Source organism: Puma concolor, chromosome C1, assembly GCF_028749965.1.
Source record: "Puma concolor isolate L17-30 chromosome C1, mPumCon1.1.hap2, whole genome shotgun sequence".
NCBI lineage: Eukaryota > Metazoa > Chordata > Mammalia > Carnivora > Felidae > Puma > Puma concolor.
The window spans coordinates 100,158,784-100,176,075 of record NC_141674.1 but is presented as its reverse complement, the minus strand read 5'-3'; the positions used below and the strand labels follow the sequence as shown (position 1 = coordinate 100,176,075).

The 17,292-nt window shown below is 48.5% G+C and overlaps 1 protein-coding gene across 1 annotated transcript in view; it reads left to right on the top strand.

The window, feature by feature from the left end:
• The window catches only part of CD58 (CD58 molecule), a 40,575-nt gene extending 26,130 nt beyond the window's left edge, over positions 1–14,445 (top strand). The window contains exons 3-7 of the mRNA XM_086717920.1: positions 533–796; positions 7,353–7,436; positions 9,481–9,517; positions 10,767–10,856; positions 13,816–14,445. Of these exons, the coding sequence (XP_086574046.1) occupies positions 533–796; positions 7,353–7,436; positions 9,481–9,517; positions 10,767–10,827 (446 nt within the window). The 3' untranslated portion in view covers positions 10,828–10,856; positions 13,816–14,445. The remainder of the gene's footprint in view (positions 1–532; positions 797–7,352; positions 7,437–9,480; positions 9,518–10,766; positions 10,857–13,815) is intronic.
• Positions 14,446–17,292: the final 2,847 nt, after the last annotated feature.

Below are 17,292 nucleotides of genomic sequence, written 5' to 3'. Positions count from 1 at the left end.
CTCATGTCAATTCAGATCAGGATTTGCAGCTATGCGACGTTGCTACTATCTTGGGTAATATCTTTTGGCTCTCTGAATTGAGGATAAGGGATGTGGTGCCTGTATGTAGTCTGAATGTGAGCAGGTAGGTCTGACCCAGGAGAAGAGAGAGTTCTCTCCCCTTGGAGCTCAAGGAAGGTGGTCGGCTTGCCTTTTCTTTTTTTTTTTTCAACGTTTATTTATTTTTGGGACAGAGAGAGACAGAGCATGAACGGGGGAGGGGCAGAGAGAGAGGGAGACACAGAATCGGAAACAGGCTCCAGGCTCTGAACCATCAGCCCAGAGCCTGACGCGGGGCTCGAACTCACGGACCGCGAGATCGTGACCTGGCTGAAGTCGGACGCTTAACCGACTGCGCCACCCAGGCGCCCCCGGCTTGCCTTTTCAAGCTCATAAGGAAGTTGGGAGCTCTTCATCTATTTGGAAAAGATGAGTCTAAATATTACTCTTTTCTGGACTAAATATTACATTTCTTTTTTTTTTTTTTTTCCAGAGCCTCTTCCATTTCCAACACTAAATTGCACATTCACTGCCGAAAACATTATAGTCCGCTGCAGGATCCCGGAAACCTACAGTAGCCATATAAACCTTATAAAGTACTCCTGGAATTGCTTCTCGGAACAGTGTCAAAATAGCACCAATTCATCTGAAGTTTCTATTAAGAGGGAGAGTGGTCTCTCACAGGAAATACAGTGTATCATCAGTAATCCGTTGTCCAAACAGGCATCATCACTGGTTTTAGCAACCTGTGTCCCAGGTGAGTACATTTCAAAATGTGTCACGGCAGAGATACCGTAGACAAGTGTGGTCCAGGGACCGCTGGTGGTTTGTGAGTTTCAAACCACAGATGTAGTGGCTGACCTACATTTCACAAATCTGATGCGTAAAAGAAGTTACAGTTTTCACTCCATTTTAACGTACAGCTAACATTTCATAGCTCTTTCTGTGTCCGGCATCATTCTAATACATTTGTTAATTAATTCAGTCCTCACACAACTGCGTGAGTTGGCTATGAGTGACGGGCTTGATTTTCTGGGGAGAAGCCAAGACAAAGGGAGTTTAGTTTGATTGCCTAAGGTCAACAGCTAGTGAGGGACAGAGGCTGGTTTTGCAATCAGGCCATCTGGCTCCGGAGCCCATGCTCTTAACTATTCACAACACCACTCCATAATTTCTTAATAACCATCAGGTTCTTGAGGGTTGCATGTGTGCCGCAAAGAATGTGCATTTGGTACGTTTGTCTAGGCTCGCGCTCCGTGAGTAGCATGACAGTGTGCCTTCCTTGGCTGTGCTCCTTTTATTTTGTTTAACATGTACATTTGTAATTTGCAATTTTTATTTTCAGTTTTTGACAATATATCCCCAGTTCACAGACAAAAGGATCAGCGATTTGAAAGTGGTTCATTAAAACATAAAAGAAGAGATGAAAATAGTAACCACTCTAATTCAGAATAATATCATAATTATAGATAGTAAACAGGATTCTAGCTCTAGAATATGAGCTTCCTTGGGTTAGGAGAGGGTGATTCTGTGAATCGATTTTTTTTGAATAAACAATTGAAACAGAAAAAGGCAGTTCGTACACCTAATGAATATAAAAAACTTGAATTAGATTTGATTATTGAGCCATTCTCCCTGAGTCCGCCATGTATTATCCTTCTTCAAATCTTTCAAATAACGACATGGAGGTGTTAAGGTAACTATATCATTTTCAGACAAAGCAGCATGACTTCCTGGGTAAAACCAACAAATACTTCCAGACAAAGTGTAAAATGAGGTCCAGTTCATCACTGATGGTTTTGGTCCCTGAGGACAGAGAAAAGACCAAACCCACAGAAGTGCCACTCAAAGCGGCACCGTTCGTACAAGTCGCACGATTGTCCAGAAGATTTGAAAGCCAGCTGCAAAATCAATGACTTTGTTATGCTTGGAGCAAACGTTTCTCTATTACTCCCACCTAGTGGGTGTCGTGTGATATCCCAGCCGTACAGTGTGGAAATGCAATCTGCATGCTAGCACATAGTTGCCTTGTTGTGGGAACAGAAAACAAAACCAGTGTGCTTTTCTGGCTTTGGCGTGTGTGTAAGGCACATAACCAACAAGAGAAGGAAAGGATTTTATGCAGAATGAACAAGCAATTTGAAATCTGGAAAAGCTTCGCATGTCCCAAGAGGCAAATACTTCGAAGGAAATAATTTCTGAATAAGATCCTCTATAGGATGATAGGGAATACTTTAATTAAGAGAATTTTCAGCATTTTGCCCTTGCATAGGTTTTCATTTAACCTTTCTCATTAGAATTGAATGCCCAAATAAGATGCCCTTCCCTGTAGATACCACCAGAAAAGAGTGTCACCAATTCGTCCCTCTCATTGATATGGTATAATGTTGTTGATTTGCAAACAAACCCTTTTTGTTATTAGATAATGGTGATTCACTCATCTTTCTTTTACATTTCCTCCCAAACTGATAGTTCACACCGCATTATAGATTAAAGTTTGAGAAACATTGCCAGATAGTTCTTAGGTCATTTAAATCCTGGAGTAGTGCTGACATCGGAGACCTATATCTGGAGTCCCTCAAAGCAAATGTCGAAGAACCCTTTTCTTTCCCCCCCATTTCTAACCTAATGATCTTAATGGTTCTTTTCAACAATAAATGTCTCTCTCTCTCTCTCTCTCTCTCTCTCTCTCTCTTTTATACCATGGATGAGTTTTGAATACTTTTCTGTAGAGTTGCATGTATCGTAACAGATAGAAATTCATGTGCGTCTAATGGTTAAATAGTCTTTCTTTTTTAAGTGCTGATTTTTTACATCTAGACTTTTAACACTTGGTGGATGAAACGTAACTCACACTGACCAGCCTGTCACCCTTCGCAGACCCCCCCCTCCCCCACCCCGCAGTTGACCGTCTTATTTGTTGCTCACAGCCACTGTTCTAGACTGGCTGGACAGGAGTTGTTGTTTACCTTTTGAGAGTGAGGAGACAGGTTCAACCGGTGGGGTGACTTCCCCAGGTTCACTTATGTAATGGAGATAGAATTAAAATTTAGGTCTTTGAATTCTGGAAGTTGTTTGTTTCGTTTTCTTCCCATGACATCATCCTGATTCTGTGTCTTAAAATAAGTCAAATTAAGAAAAAATATTTGACTCCTTCACAGGGATTGGCTGGCAAAAACCATACCATGTGGAATGATAGTACAGACTATGGGGGGGTCTATAGGACCAGGGATGAGGTTTCTTCAATAAGTAAATTATAGGGGCACCTGGGTGGCTCAGTCATTTAAGTGTCTGACTTCGGCTCAGGCCATGATCTCAAGGTTTGTGGGTTCAAGCCCCGCGTCGGGCTGTGTGCTGACAGCTCAGAGCCTAGAGCCTGCTTTGGATTCTGTGTTTCCCTCTCTGTCTCTGCCTCCCTCCCCTGCTCATGCTCATGCTCTGTCTCTCTCTCAAAAACAAACATTAAAAAGAATTTAAAAAAAATAAGTAAATTATAAGGGGAAGAAAAACAGAGGTGATGGGGAGCTTAGAGATTAAAGACATTTAAAAAGCCTATAATTAATTACAATATATGCACCTTGTTTGATCCTGATTCAAACAGAAGAAAGTGAAAAAAATTGGAGATTTAAGTGGTGACTGCATATTTGATTATATTAAGTGCTTAATTATTTTTTTAGGTGCGATAAACACATGGTTATGTTTTACAAATAATCCTTATCTTTTGGAAATATATACTAAAATGTTTATGACTTAAAAATTGTGCTCTCTGGAGTCAAACAGGGTCTCTACCTGCGTCGCAGTGAGTGGGAAGGGAGAAGGATAGAACCCAGTCCTTCCCTTTATTTATTTATTTGTAAAAATACTTATTTGTTTTTGGGAAAGCACACGTGGGAGAGGGGTAGAGAGAGGGGGACAGAGGATCCGAAGCGGGCTTTGTGCTGACAGGCTGACAGCGGCGAGCCCGATGCAGGGCTCGAACTCAAGAACCTCGAGATCATGACCTGAGCCAAAGTCAGGCGCTCAGCCAACTGAGCCACCCACGCACCCCTCAGTCTTTCCTTTTCAAGACCCACCCAGTGTGGCATGCATCACTTCCAGTGCCACCCGCTTGGCCAGACAGAGTTCACGGCCACGACTGCTGGGGGAGGCTAGGAAATGTCCTCCTTAGCTGGTGGCCATGTACCCATTTAAAACACAAGGGCTCTATTACCAAAAGAAAATGGGGAGATTGGGTGTTGGGAACCGATCGATGCTTCTACCACAATGACTATAACCTATATCATTTTATTTTTATTTTTTTTGTTTTGTTTTATTTATTTATTTATTTATTTTTATTTATATATGAAATTTATTGTCAAATTGGTTTCCATACAACACCCAGTGCTCATCCCAAAAGGTGCCCTCCTCAGTACCCATCACCCACCCTCTCCTCCCTCCCACTCCCCATCAACCCTTAGTTTGTTCTCAGTTCTCAACAGTCTCTTATGCTAACCTATATCATTTTAAAACAGAGACAAAATCAGAAAAATGTAAAGACGGCTATAAGTAGTAAATATTAGTAGATGTTCTTGCTTTCTTGCACCTCACTGGGCATCTCATGTCCTCCTTGGGGAATATGCAGCTAATTTAGAAATTCTGGGTCTCAGCCAGAGGACATGGTGTCTCAGAAGACCGTGATAGTGGCAGACATTGGGAGAAGTGGTTCAGGTTAGGGTACATTTTGAAAATATAGCCACAAGGAATTCCTAATGGTTTGAGTGGCGGAGAAGTTTCTCTAATAAGAAATGTGCAGATGACTCCTAGCTTTCTAGCTCAAGCCCCTGGACGAGCAGTGGTGCCATTTACTGAGACTGGAGAGTGGAACAGCAGGTGTAGGGAGGAAATAAGTTTGGTTTGGGACATGTTTCAGGTGCCTGTTAGATTTCAAATGGAGGCGTCAGATAAGGCGCTTCGACTTGTGAGTCTAGGTTTCTGGTGAATAGTTAGCATTGGAGAAATAAGTTCGGGCATAATCAGTGCATAGTTGGCATTTAAAGCCATGGGACCAGATGAGATCACCTACTGAGCAGATATGACAGAGCACTGGACTAGGACCGAGTCTCAGGGACTCTGGCATTTAGAGGCTGTTGAGAGGAAGAGGGTCCAGCAAAGGAAACTAAAAAGGACCACCAGGGAGCCAGGAAGAAGACTCCAACATTGTGGCATCCCAGGAGCCAGGTGAAGAGGGCTTTAGCACCTGTCCGTGCAGCGGACAGGTCACGAAGGATGAGCAGAATTGAGAACTTGTATTACTGTCATTGTTGTCTGCCCTGAGTACCTGCTGTCCCGGAGTGGTGGCAGGATCTGGCATCATCCATGGGAGAAAGGTTTTTGGAAGGGACTGGGTCAAGTAGCCTTACATTCAGCTGTTCAAAAAAAATTTTTTTTAAGTATCAAGTGGCTTAAAAATATAGATGACTTCTTTTACATTAAAAAACAAAAATCCAAGATAGGCAGCCCTGGGCATATTGCTGCTTGATGAAGTTGTCAGAGACCCAGGAACAGCCCAGCTCCTTCCGCCTTCCCCACTATTTCAGGCAGGAAGATCCAGAAAGGAGTCGAGGCTTGGGAAAAATACCACACAGCCCTTCCTATATCTCATTGGCCAACACTTAGTCACGGGGTCAAACCTAGCTGCTTTCTTGCAGCTAGAAATTAATCTTTTAGTTGAGTGATAGTATGGCCAGCTGAAAATCTGAATTCTGTTACTAAAGAGGGGAGAATGAATATGTGGGGTAACTGGGGGGTAACAGCAGTTTCTGGCCAGGGGGCCTCTCAAGTCAAACCAATAAGTGACTTCCTATTTGTGGTAACCCATCTGTGTTCCTACTACGAGGAAAGGGTGTGGGCTCGCATTCTCCATCTCTTTATTCACTCGCTTTCTCCCTCCACTCCCTGCTCCCTTACCATTTGTGGGTGCTGTCAGCAACCCCAACCTTCCCTTCGCAGTGCTTTGTCATCATTTTGTCGTATCCTTAAATATTCTGCCTTTTGATTTTTAGTAGCTGGATAGGGTCCGCCTTGTAAACACCGTACTTTTCAGTTGAGGACACTTGGGTTGTTTTTGCTTTTTGATACTATAAGGAAAGCTGCGGTAAATACCTTTGTGCCTTTTTTGGAGGGAGAGGAGGGGCACATCACTGATGGTTTCTGTAGGTTAGCATCTTAGAAATGGAATGGCGGGGTCAAAGGATGTTAGTAGAGATACCGGTAGCATCTACTCAATAGGTTGACGATAAAAGCTAATAGCTAATAGTGCTCACAACTGCCCTATGAGATAGGCATACTCCTCAATCCCTTTACAGTCACCCCTCGAGGAAACTGAGGCACCAAAAGGTTAATATTGAGTACTCTCTCAATATTGTAATATTAAATTAAGGCCCGTTAGGCACTACAGCCAAATTGCCTTGCCAAACACATAATGCTGAGTTCAGCTTCCATAGGCAATGTGGGGTGGCCGAAAACACAACTTCTAGTGCATCGTTTGCGTCTTTCAATAGATAACACTGGGCCTGCAGTGTGTCAGCTTTGTGCGTGTAAGTTTATTTAGAAACGCAGTCAAGTCTCTTTATTTCCAGTAGTTCTGTTTTATAAAGTCACTGTGAATATGGAATTAGTGAATGCTGAATGTTGCTTCTGGGAAATGCAGGGTTAGGTTTCCTGCAAGCTTCTGGTGACACATTTTTGCAAGAAATCAACAAATAGTCTTGTTTTGTGTGTGTTTCTATTTAAAGACCCCTGGTTTAATATATATTGTTGACTCATTAACTTTGGACTCACGGCCAGCAGCACTATGACTTAGGCCTACATGAAGCTTCTCTAACACACGCATTTTCTCTGGAAGGCACATCCCAGCCTTCTGATAGCACACCTCAGCATTATGTTCAGGGCCATTTTAGACAGTGAGATAGCCAAAAAAAACCCAAAAAAACCACAAAAAACAAAAAACAAAAAAACCCCACAAAAATGTGAAAAGAATGGCACTGAACAGACCAGGAGTAGGACACTTGTTTACAGTAGGAGAGAGGAAACAAGAAGGCAGAGCGCGGCCTTGTTCGGCCTCAGCCAGGGAGGTGTGCGCCTGGAAACCAGATTTTTCACCATTCTGCTGCGCGTGTCCTCCAGGGACGGTGAACGTGTCGTGAGTATTGATTTGGGGACTGCAGATACATTTTAGCAAGTAGGTAGGTTGCTGCTATGGAATCTGCAAATAAGGAGAATCAACTGTATCTCTGTTTTCATCAGTCCAACTAATTATATTTCTTTTTTTACAGATAATTCAAGGCACAGGTTTGTGATTATAACAGCAGTGTTATTTGTGGTGATACTGGCAATGTTTGTATTGCTGTATAGAAGAGGTATGTATACCTTCTCTTAAAAAAAAAATAAGTTTTGGGCACCAGGGTGTCTCAGTCGGTTAAACATCTTGATTTCGGCTCAGGTCGTGGTCTCCCTGTTTGTGAAATCGAGCCCAAGTCAGGCTTCCTGAGCCTTCCTGAGCTTTCCTGAGTCTCCCTAGAGATTGTGGGCCAACCTAGAAGGCAGACTGTATGCTCTGGAGAACTGGTGACCTGTTCACATCCTGTTCTTTCCTGGTGACCAGAAACCCTTCCTTCTTCAAGTCCCAGAGGGCACGGACCAGGTTGTAAATGTGAAGAGTAGGTGTTCTTGAAGCCCCGACACCTTCCATCTCAGCCTTTGCCAGAAAGGCTATTTGCAAGACTGATGTGCGACTCCCTCGGGGAATGCTGAGGAGTAAGCTTTCAGCCAGGGGATGGCATGTGGGATCCATGCCATTTCACATTCATGTCACGGACCAGGTTTGCCAACTTAGGTGTCGGGTTCCCTGGACTTGCACTGTTCAGTACAGCAGGTGTTAGCCGCACGTAGTGGTTTAAATATCGAATTTCATTAATTACATTTAACTTAAATTCCTTTCTTCATTTGCACTATCCACACATTAAGGGCTTGGTATCTACGTAGAGCTAGTGGCTACCATAATCAGGCCAGGTAGAGAATTCCATCATTACAGTAAGTTCCATCAGTCAGTGCTGACCTATACTATTATTGGTGTATTGCCATTAGAATATGATTTCCCAGGGATACTGTTTCCATGTTACAGGGCGCAAATACCACGAAGATCCCTAGGTAACAGATTACTAGTCAGTAGATTCTCCTCTAAATAAGAGATAAAAAGCAGCTCAAGAAAGTTTTGAGGCTTTGTCACCAATGAGTAAAATACCTGGGGAGCTCCAATGTGCTCTTAAGAAGGTTATTTTTAATCCCCAATAGCAGCACTGTCGCTAACGTCCCTTTAACAGATTGGTCCCCCAGAAACTAAAATCAGTCTCCGCTGAGAGTTGTGGTGGGTCTGTCACCGGAATTCCTGAACCAGAGAAAGATGGTACTAAGTGCCCATATAATTCCAAAGCAGTTGGTTGATTTAACGTAAAAAAAAAAAAATTCAGTGGAGAGAGAATGACTCCTGCGGTCAGTGCCGATAGCACTGAATAACCTGAAAAAAAAAACTGTCTTGAAAAAATACTTCAGCTGGCTTCACCACTCTGAAGCCATACATTGGAAAGGGTGGGGCATTTGGCGTGGAGCCTTCTCAGGGGGCCAGGTGAACGTAAGCAGCTCCGGGGGTGGGTTGCAGGTGACAGACCCCATTACAAGTTCAGTCAAGCCTGTGGACTATGCTGCTGGGCCGCTGGCATGGCTCCAGATGAGGGCTCATTCCTTTTATGGAAGGAGGATGCCTTTTATGGATATGTACGTGTGTGGAAGCCGTATCTTAATGTCCGAAACTGTGCCGTCCAAAATGGTAGCCATGAGCCACATGTGGCTGTTGAACCCTTAGAACGTGGCAGTCCAGAGCGAGATGTGCTGTAAATGTAAAATACACACTGGATTTACAAGACTTCATATTGAAAAAGGAATGTAAAATAGCTCATTAGTAATGTTTGTGTTGGTTACACACGAAAACGATAATATTTTTAATGTGTTGGGCTACTCAGTAAGATACACTTTGAAAACTAATTTTACCCGGTTCTTTTTACTTTGTAATGCGGCTGCTGAAGTGTTTAGATGACTTGTGTGGCTCACATATCCCTGGGCGGTGCCGGCCCACACCATTCTGGTCTCCCTTTCATCTGTAGCCTTGTGCGTGAGCCGCTGTAAGAGATACTCGTTTTGTTGACAGTTTGGGGGTTTGTTTTTCTATCGTCTGATGACCAATTTCGGAACAACTCTCTGGATGACCTCTGTAGTTAGTTTGACGTAAGCATTTAGGAGAGCAGCTCGACAGGGCTGTGGTTTAGTTTTCCAGATTCCGGTCGTAACTGCAGATTTCAGCTTGTCTTTTCAGTTCTGTAACTGAGATGGAAATTTCTTCATTTGTAGATTTTATGAAACGTGGTGGAGAAAGAGACAGAACTGAGTAAGTACCCTGTAGACTGTGCGGGGCGGGGGGGGGGGGGGGGAGGGGGTGTGGAATTGTATATTGTGTGCCTGAACTGGAACAGCCCTGATATAGAGTGCCTTTTGCTTAGGAACCACGTGCTGTGTGCTGTCACTCATCTTGAACGCTAGCATCAGCAGGGACATTAACCACAGTTCCTTAAGCACCACCGGACTAGGTGCTTTCCACCTGCCTCCCTCTCACGCCCTCTCAGTGGGCCTCGCACGGGGCTATCGTTACCACCTGCTTAGAGACAGCGACAGTGGGAGGAAGGCAGGTCCTATCACCAAGCGGTCGAGCTGGGATCCAAATCTGGGTCTTCGGACTCCAAGGGGTATACTGTTAGCCTCCTCCTCCCATCCCAGGAGACTTAGACTGAGGATGGGGTTCACTTTGGGAGCCAGGGTCAGGGCCGGGCCTGCATCATGAACAAAGGATGGGACCCAGACATAGGTAACAGCAGCAATGTTGCCTGAATCGCCACAAGGAGGCTCCAGAAGGGCCTCTGTCCCCTGCCAGGCCCCTGGCGCTCAGGGAGAGGGGCCCAGGAGCTGGGCTTTAGGGGGCAATGGGAAGAGTCAACGCTCAGGGCCATAAAGGGTGGGATAGGGGCAGCACATGTCCGTGGATAGAGGAAGATGGGGCTAGACCGGCAGGTGGGGCCAAGCCAAGATACTGAGAGAGAGTGGCCGAGAGTTTGTCACATTTGTTTCCGGGAAACCACTGAGGATTTCTGAGCAGAGCTACGCTTTAGGCACAGCCCTCTGCTGGCACGGCCGAGGGTACGTTAACAGACACGAGGCTGGAGATGGGGACACTGGTCAGTGGGTAACGAAACAATCCAGCTGAGCGGAGAGGGCCTGAACCAAGGTGGTCATGGTGGAGATACGTGTGGAGGGCTGGGTGTGGGAGGAAGTGTGGAGGTCGTGTCCATGGACTTTCCACGGAGAGTGTAGGCCCCCCCAGGGGTTCCCTTCCCTTCCAGCTCACCTGTCATGGGCCTCAGACAGGTCACTTAAACTCTCTGTGCCTCAGTTGTCTCGTGTGAAAAATGGGCATAACAAAGATAGAGAAGTCAGAGTAAGAGTGTAGGTGATAATAGTGTAGAAATAACAACATATACACACAAGTCGATACAAATAAAATGCTTAGAACAAGTGACTGGCTCCAAATGGTAGTTAGTAAATGTCACCATGCCATCATGGTTATGAATTTTATTGTCATTCAGGAAAGAAGCCATAAATGACAGGAATTCTGACCCCAGGAGCCGGTTGCACCCCGCCCCGTAGCAGAGGAACCAAACAGGGCTCTTGTTTGGGTGAGTCTGCGCTGTGGCTGGCTGAATTTGGGGTGCGGGCACCTTGGGTAGCGAGGCCTGGCATGTAACTGCGGAAGTAGCTGCAGGGGCCGGGGCTGGAGGCACAGATTGGGGCACGTCTTCATCAGGACGGTGACTGATGCCCTGACGTCTGAGGTCAGCAAGAAAGACAAACTCAAGGCCCAGGGGTGGCGGGTAGAGGCAGAGGAGCGGGGGTGGGGGAGACAAGTCGGGGGTGGGGGGTGGGGAGGGAGAGCCAGGGTGGGCCCTGCCAGAGATCCTCGGGGAGCAGGCTGCATATGAAAGGTCAGGAGAGGCCAAGTGGGAGGACAGGTGGCCGAGACCTTTGGCTCTGTTAAGTGAGTTGCTGACTTTGAAGAAAGCCACTGGCTCAGCGGTTGGGGTGGGATTTGGGGGAGGACCACTGTGCGGCTGTGGGCACCTGCGTGCATTAGGGCCCTCGGGCTCTGGAGTTTCCTTCCCTCCCAGCTGTCGGGCGGGGCATGCCCAGCTTACCAGGGAAGCCAGCTGTGGCAGGAGGCCTGGGGCAGCTCTGTAAGCTGCGGGCTCAGGCTGGGCAGGGGCAGTGAGGCTGTGAGGGGTTGATGGGCCAGGAGGCCGTGCGGAGAGGCCTGGAGAGGGGTTGAGCGACAGTAGATGAGGCGAGGAGCAGGCGTGCCGGCAGGGACACGGGGGTGGGGGAGGAGGGCAAGGGGTTATGGTGCGAGATGGATATCTCAGATTGGCAGCAGTAAGCAGAAGTGCCAGGGGAGGGCGAGAGTCTGGGTGGGCCTCTGCTGAGACCCAGCTAGTTATGGCGGAGGTGTGGCCATGAGAACAGTGACTGGGAATGTGGTTCAGGGAGGGCTGTCGGCCAGGGCCCCTGGGAGAGGTGATGGAGTGACCCAGAACTCATGCCTTTACCTGCTCCTTTATTCATTCAGCAAAGTTGCACGGAGATCACTCGAGCAAGGTCAGGCACTATGTTAGCTGATGGCTGGAGATCATGTATCCAGTGAGGCTAGACCTTGTGTGGGATTCAGAGAAGGTGTATGTTAGAGTTCCCACCTCCGAGAAGCTTGCGGCCACATGGGAGAGCATGAACGAGCATATACGCAGAAGGGCTTGGGCACGGGGCACTGGGCCAGAATGTGTGATGTGGATGGTCAGGGCTGGGCAATCAGCCAAGGGGAGGTGAAGAAGCCAGAATAATCGTGAAGACTGAGGGGAGCAGGACGTGAGTTAGATCTTCAAGCCAGAGCGTGGTGGAAAAGGCATTCCAGCCCGGAGAAGCAGCAGAGGCAAAGACATGGAGGGGAGCTCGACCCTCGCGGTTTATTTGATGGAGAGATCGCCCTGCTTAGCATCAAGCTGAAGAAATGCAAAAGAGGGAAGTCTGGGGCATTATGATAGAGTGGTATGGGAAGAGGGAGCCATTGTAGGTTCTTGAGCAGGAGAGTTTTGAAAAGCACGAAGAGCCGTGCTTTGGAATACTAAGCCTAGGATGGTAAAACTGGCATCTGCAGAGAAACCTGCGGGTCGCGTAGGGGCTCGGGGTGGGAGCTCAGACTTGCCGGTGTACTTCTGCTCACTCTCCAAATTTTGTACTTTGTGTGTTTCCTACCTACTTAATAATTTTTAAGTTTAAAGAGCCCACTGTGGCTGCAAGGGGTGGGGGGGGGGGGTTCCCTAAACTCACTGAAGAGTTATCTATGTGGTGGAGGGGCAGGGATCGGAAGAGGAGTGGGGGAGGGGACAAGCATAACCAGGAACAAATGCCAGATTCTCACATGTCCATGAGGACAGCATCGGAAAGGGCTAGACCCAATCAGAAAACATCAGCCAAGTAGGTTTCAGATGTCTGAGGGGCATAATATTACACTTCTCCCCCAGGCAGTTCAATTGAACAATTTCTGGGAGTGCCGCTAGACTCCATTTTTGGGTAAATGCCTGGAAAACAGATCACAGAGTCAAGCTAGAAAGGGAACAGAGAGTCCCGTTTCTCGGGGAAGAAAGAGTTGCAGGCGACGTCTCAGCCTGAAGGTGAGCTGGAGAGGCAGGCCTGATTCTTCGGCAGTAGATACAACAGGCGTGGGCGCGGGTGACAAGGGCCCCTGGGGGAGAGGCCAGGGAGCAGCGGGCCCCTGGCCCTGCGTGGTGCTGCCCTAAGGAGCCTGTGCCTGCTGGGACAAGCTTGAGAGGCACCTCACTCTCTATCCCCCTCAGAAACTCACAACACCTGTATTTCATAGTCCGTTAGATTCTTCGTAAGGAAAACTCGTATTTTGCTCCCCTTTCCCTACTCCCTGTGACCTGATTTTTTTTCTTTTATGATCTCTTGTTACCAGTGGAGTACAGATATTTGGGGAACTCTGGTCTGGTCTGGGCTGAGCCTGTCGGACCTGGTCTGGTCTAGTGAGGTACGGGCTGAGGCAGGCAAAAGGCAAGAACTGGAATGTCAGTGTGAAGGGGCATGCCCAAGGGGGGCCGCAGCTCTCCGTTTGGGCTCATTTCCTCTGAGCTAACCCAAGACGGTTTGTCATCACTACACAGATGACTAAACAGGAAGAGAAGCCGAGGAGGGAAGAAAAACCATCCCCAGCGGACTCATACAAATACCTGCTAGAAGGAGTGACAGTTTAATAAGGGCTCTTCAGTCTCAGCTTTCTTATTGGGAAATTTCAATTCCATTTCAATTCAATTTCACAGGCTGAGTTGGTTTGAGGAGAGGGAACTGGTAAGGAGTGCTTTGCACTGAAGGTAGTACCTCAGGTGGACCTCCAGCTCCCATCCCAGGAGGGTTCGAGACCAGCCTCCCTCCATCTCTGTTCCTAGAGCCCTTGGTTTTGATGGGCTTATTATAAAAGGGCTACTCACATTAGAATAGGAGGGTAACTAAGACTCCCGCTCTGCATTTTACAAGTTACTAACATGAGACCTTTTTTTTTTTTTCTAATAGCTCCAGCTGACTGGTGCTTCAAGATCAAACCAAGTGTACAGTAACTAAGTTATTTAAGTAACGAAAAGCCATCTGGCTTACCATTGAAGTTTGACATCATTTTCAAGGAAATTGTGGAATCCTAACCTGAAGTGGTCCTTTGGCAGAGGGTCTTTTTGGGAACACTTGGTGGGGTGGGGGCGGGGGAGCTCAGTCGACTGAACTTCTGACTCTTGGTTTCGGCTCAGGCATGATGCCAGGGTCATGGGGTTGAGCCCTGTGTTGGGTCCATCCTGAGTGTGGAACCTGCTTGGGAGTCTCTCTCTCTCCTTCTGCCCCTTCCCCACTCACGCTCACTCTTTGCCTCTCTCTCTCTCTCTCTCTCTCTCTCTCTCTCTCTCTCTCTCTCTCCAAAATAAAAAAAAAGGGTTTTTTGGTTTGTTTTTTTTTTTGAAGAAACATCAACTAACAACCAGCATCCGTAGCTGTCCTGTCGTTGCTACTGTTTTTGGCTCCACTACTGTGTATGACCACGGTCTCTCAATGTTTTATAAAATTTATGTCAGGGATGTATATATTGTAAATAAATATGTAAGCGGTCGGTGGTCTGCAGAGACACTTGTCTCCTTAAGATCTCTGACCCACTCAGTACCTGAGTGTTGGCTGTCGCTCGGGCAGGGAAACGGCAGAGAACTCCTAGAAACCGCAGGGTCCTGTGCAAGTACAGGAGAGCAGCCTCTTCTGAATACGGCGGAGGACGGCCCCAGCTGCCTGTGTCCCTGTCCTCAGCCCCTCACTCCGGAGCCCGCACTGCCCCTGGAACCCCGGTCACATGAGAGTCTTCAGCCCGAAAGAGGAAATAACGCTTCTTTACCCCAAGGCAAAGTGTGTGAAAGGCACCCCATGGGACAGCTCTGTCCGGGCCGCCCCGCAACTGTCAGCAAGAAGGAGGCACCTCCGGGCGGCAGAGCTTCTTCTCCAGGTGCGTGTCTGGTTAATCTTGTCAAACCCTTTATTCCGGGCCCGGCGGGGAGCCTGGGACTCCCAGAACATTCTTCACCCGGAAACTTCGTCCCTGTGTGCTCTGTTCTGCCCCTTCTGACCCCATCCCATCAGCACAATTCCTAGTGTTCCCTGCTGTGGATGTTCTCTGCACCTTTCTGTTCTCACGGAAACCTGACTCTCCCCGACGCTGCTCCTCTCGAGGCCCCTCAGGGGGCAAGAGTGAGGGGCCAAGTCCTCCTGGCTCCTGTCTGCTTCCAGCCCACGCCTTCTGCCCCAGTTCCGATGCACCTTCCGGCACATCCCCACCACCAAACATCCCCTTTTCTAGTTCTCTTTGTTACCCCTCAACTTGTGAAGATTGTAGTGCTGGGTCCGGATCACTCGTTCCTAAGGCTCCTCCCTGCGGAATCTGACTGCGTTCAAAACCCCCCAGATCCGCTGCCCTGGCGTGGTCGGCCCCAAGCGCCTTGTCCTCTTCCTTTCCCAGCAGCCCCTGCCCTGGTCCTGCTCCTGACCTTCCTGCACCAATGCCCCCAGCCCCGCACAGTCCCCGTTATAAGCGCACCTGCTCTGCTCTGTGCCTTGCACGTCTCTCCCTGAGCGCCCCACTCCACGGACTCCACAGCCCCGCAGGTGCTGCAAGCCGGTGACCCCACTGCCTGCCACCAGCACACGGCCGCTGCGGCTTCTCGTTCCCCTCACTGTACTGGGTCTCCATCTCCACCGTTCGTCATGAAAGCGACTCTGCTACCGTCACTCTTTTACCGCTCCCACCCCCCCAACCTGTCTTCCTCTGGCCAGATCCCCAACCGTGCGCAGTCACCTCTGCTGGCTCCCTCCCCGCCCCCACAGCTGCTGCGCGTTCCTGCCAGCAAATACGGCACTGGGCTGAGTAGTCATTGCAGGGGCCGCAGACCCCCAGCGGGCCCCCAGTGTCTCTCACGTGGCCTCACTGTGTGGTCCTGGTCGGCTCGCTCACAATCTCCTCATCTCTCTTCCTAGACCTGCAGCCCTGTATCCCCACACTGAGCGGCTCGCTTTGCTTCCTCTGTCACCGAGATGAGAAGTGTCCAGAAGCAGCTCCCACCACGCGTCCACACACCCGGCCGCGCTGGCGGCCATGTCCCCTGCCTCCCCTCCTGGGACTGTGCGTGAACGCCCCTCGGCTCTCCCCCTCGTCTCAGTCTGCCGGGGCTGCCGTAACAACCAAATACCCAAGACTGGGTGGCTTCAACAACAGAAATTTATTTTCTCACTGTTCCGGAGGCTGGAAAGTCCAAGATCAAGGTGCGGGCCGGTTTGGCGGCTGGTGAGGGCTCTCTTCCTGGCTTGCCAGTGGCTGCCTCCTCGCCGTGTCCTCTCATGGCTGGGAGAAGAACCCTGGGGTGTCTACTCCTCAATCCGAGCAGGAGCTCACCCTCGTGACCTCATTTAACTTCTGTCAGCTCCTCGCAGGTCCTGTCTCCAGATAGAGTCAGCTGGGGTTAGGGTCTCAACATACGGGTTTGAGGACAAAACATTCCATCTGTAACACCGCTTGTGGCCAGGACCCCACCTGGGCTACTTAAGGACGTCGCCCGCCTCGTCCACCTGTCTCCCCCGTCATCAGCGTTTACCTTTCTGCTACATCCCACAAACACACTGTCGTTTCTCGCATCTTCCAAAACCCAAGAGCCTCTTTATTCAGTTCCCTGGCTAGCTCTTGTCTCGTTTTCCCCACTCTCTTCCACGGAAGGGTTTCTCCAAAGAAATGTCCTGTGCTTCCTTTTCTGGACTTCTCTCTTCCTACTCTTTGTTGTACGCACTTCAGTCAGTCTGTCACCCCCACTGCCTGTCAAGGTTACCAGCAACCCCTTCACCGTAGTGTCTAGTGGGCATTTTTCCAGCCTCGTCTTGCCCTGCTTGTAAGCAGCATGTGACGCAGTGGTGCACCTCCCACACGCCTAGTGCCTCGTAGGTGCTGGGCTCCACGGGGGGTGCGAGATGAAGAGAGTTCACACGGTGACAGACCTATGAGCCCTTATGGTGAGTATGCTAAGTCCTCAAATGGAAGTATATACAAAGAAGTAAAGAATTACAACCAAATGACCCAGCCGTTGCACTCCTTGGTATATTGCCGGGAGAAAATGAAAACATGTCCACGCAAAAACTTGTTCGTAGACCGTTATTCACAATAGCCGAGTAGCGGAAACAATTCAAATGTCCGTCAACCAACGACAAGATGGATGTGGGACATCCGTACAATGGGACAGTAGTTGGTATAAAATACAATGAGGGGGGCTCCTGGCTGGCTCAGTCAGTTAAGGGTCTCACTCTTGGTTTTAGCCCACGTCATGCATGACCTCACGGTTCATGAGATCGAGCCCCGCGTTGGGCTCTGCGCAGAGCCTGCTTGGGGTTCTCTCTCTCCATCTCTTTCTCTGCCCCTTCCCTGCTTGTTCTCTCTCTCTCACAAAACAAAATAAAACTTAAAAAAAAAAAAAAGGAATGAGG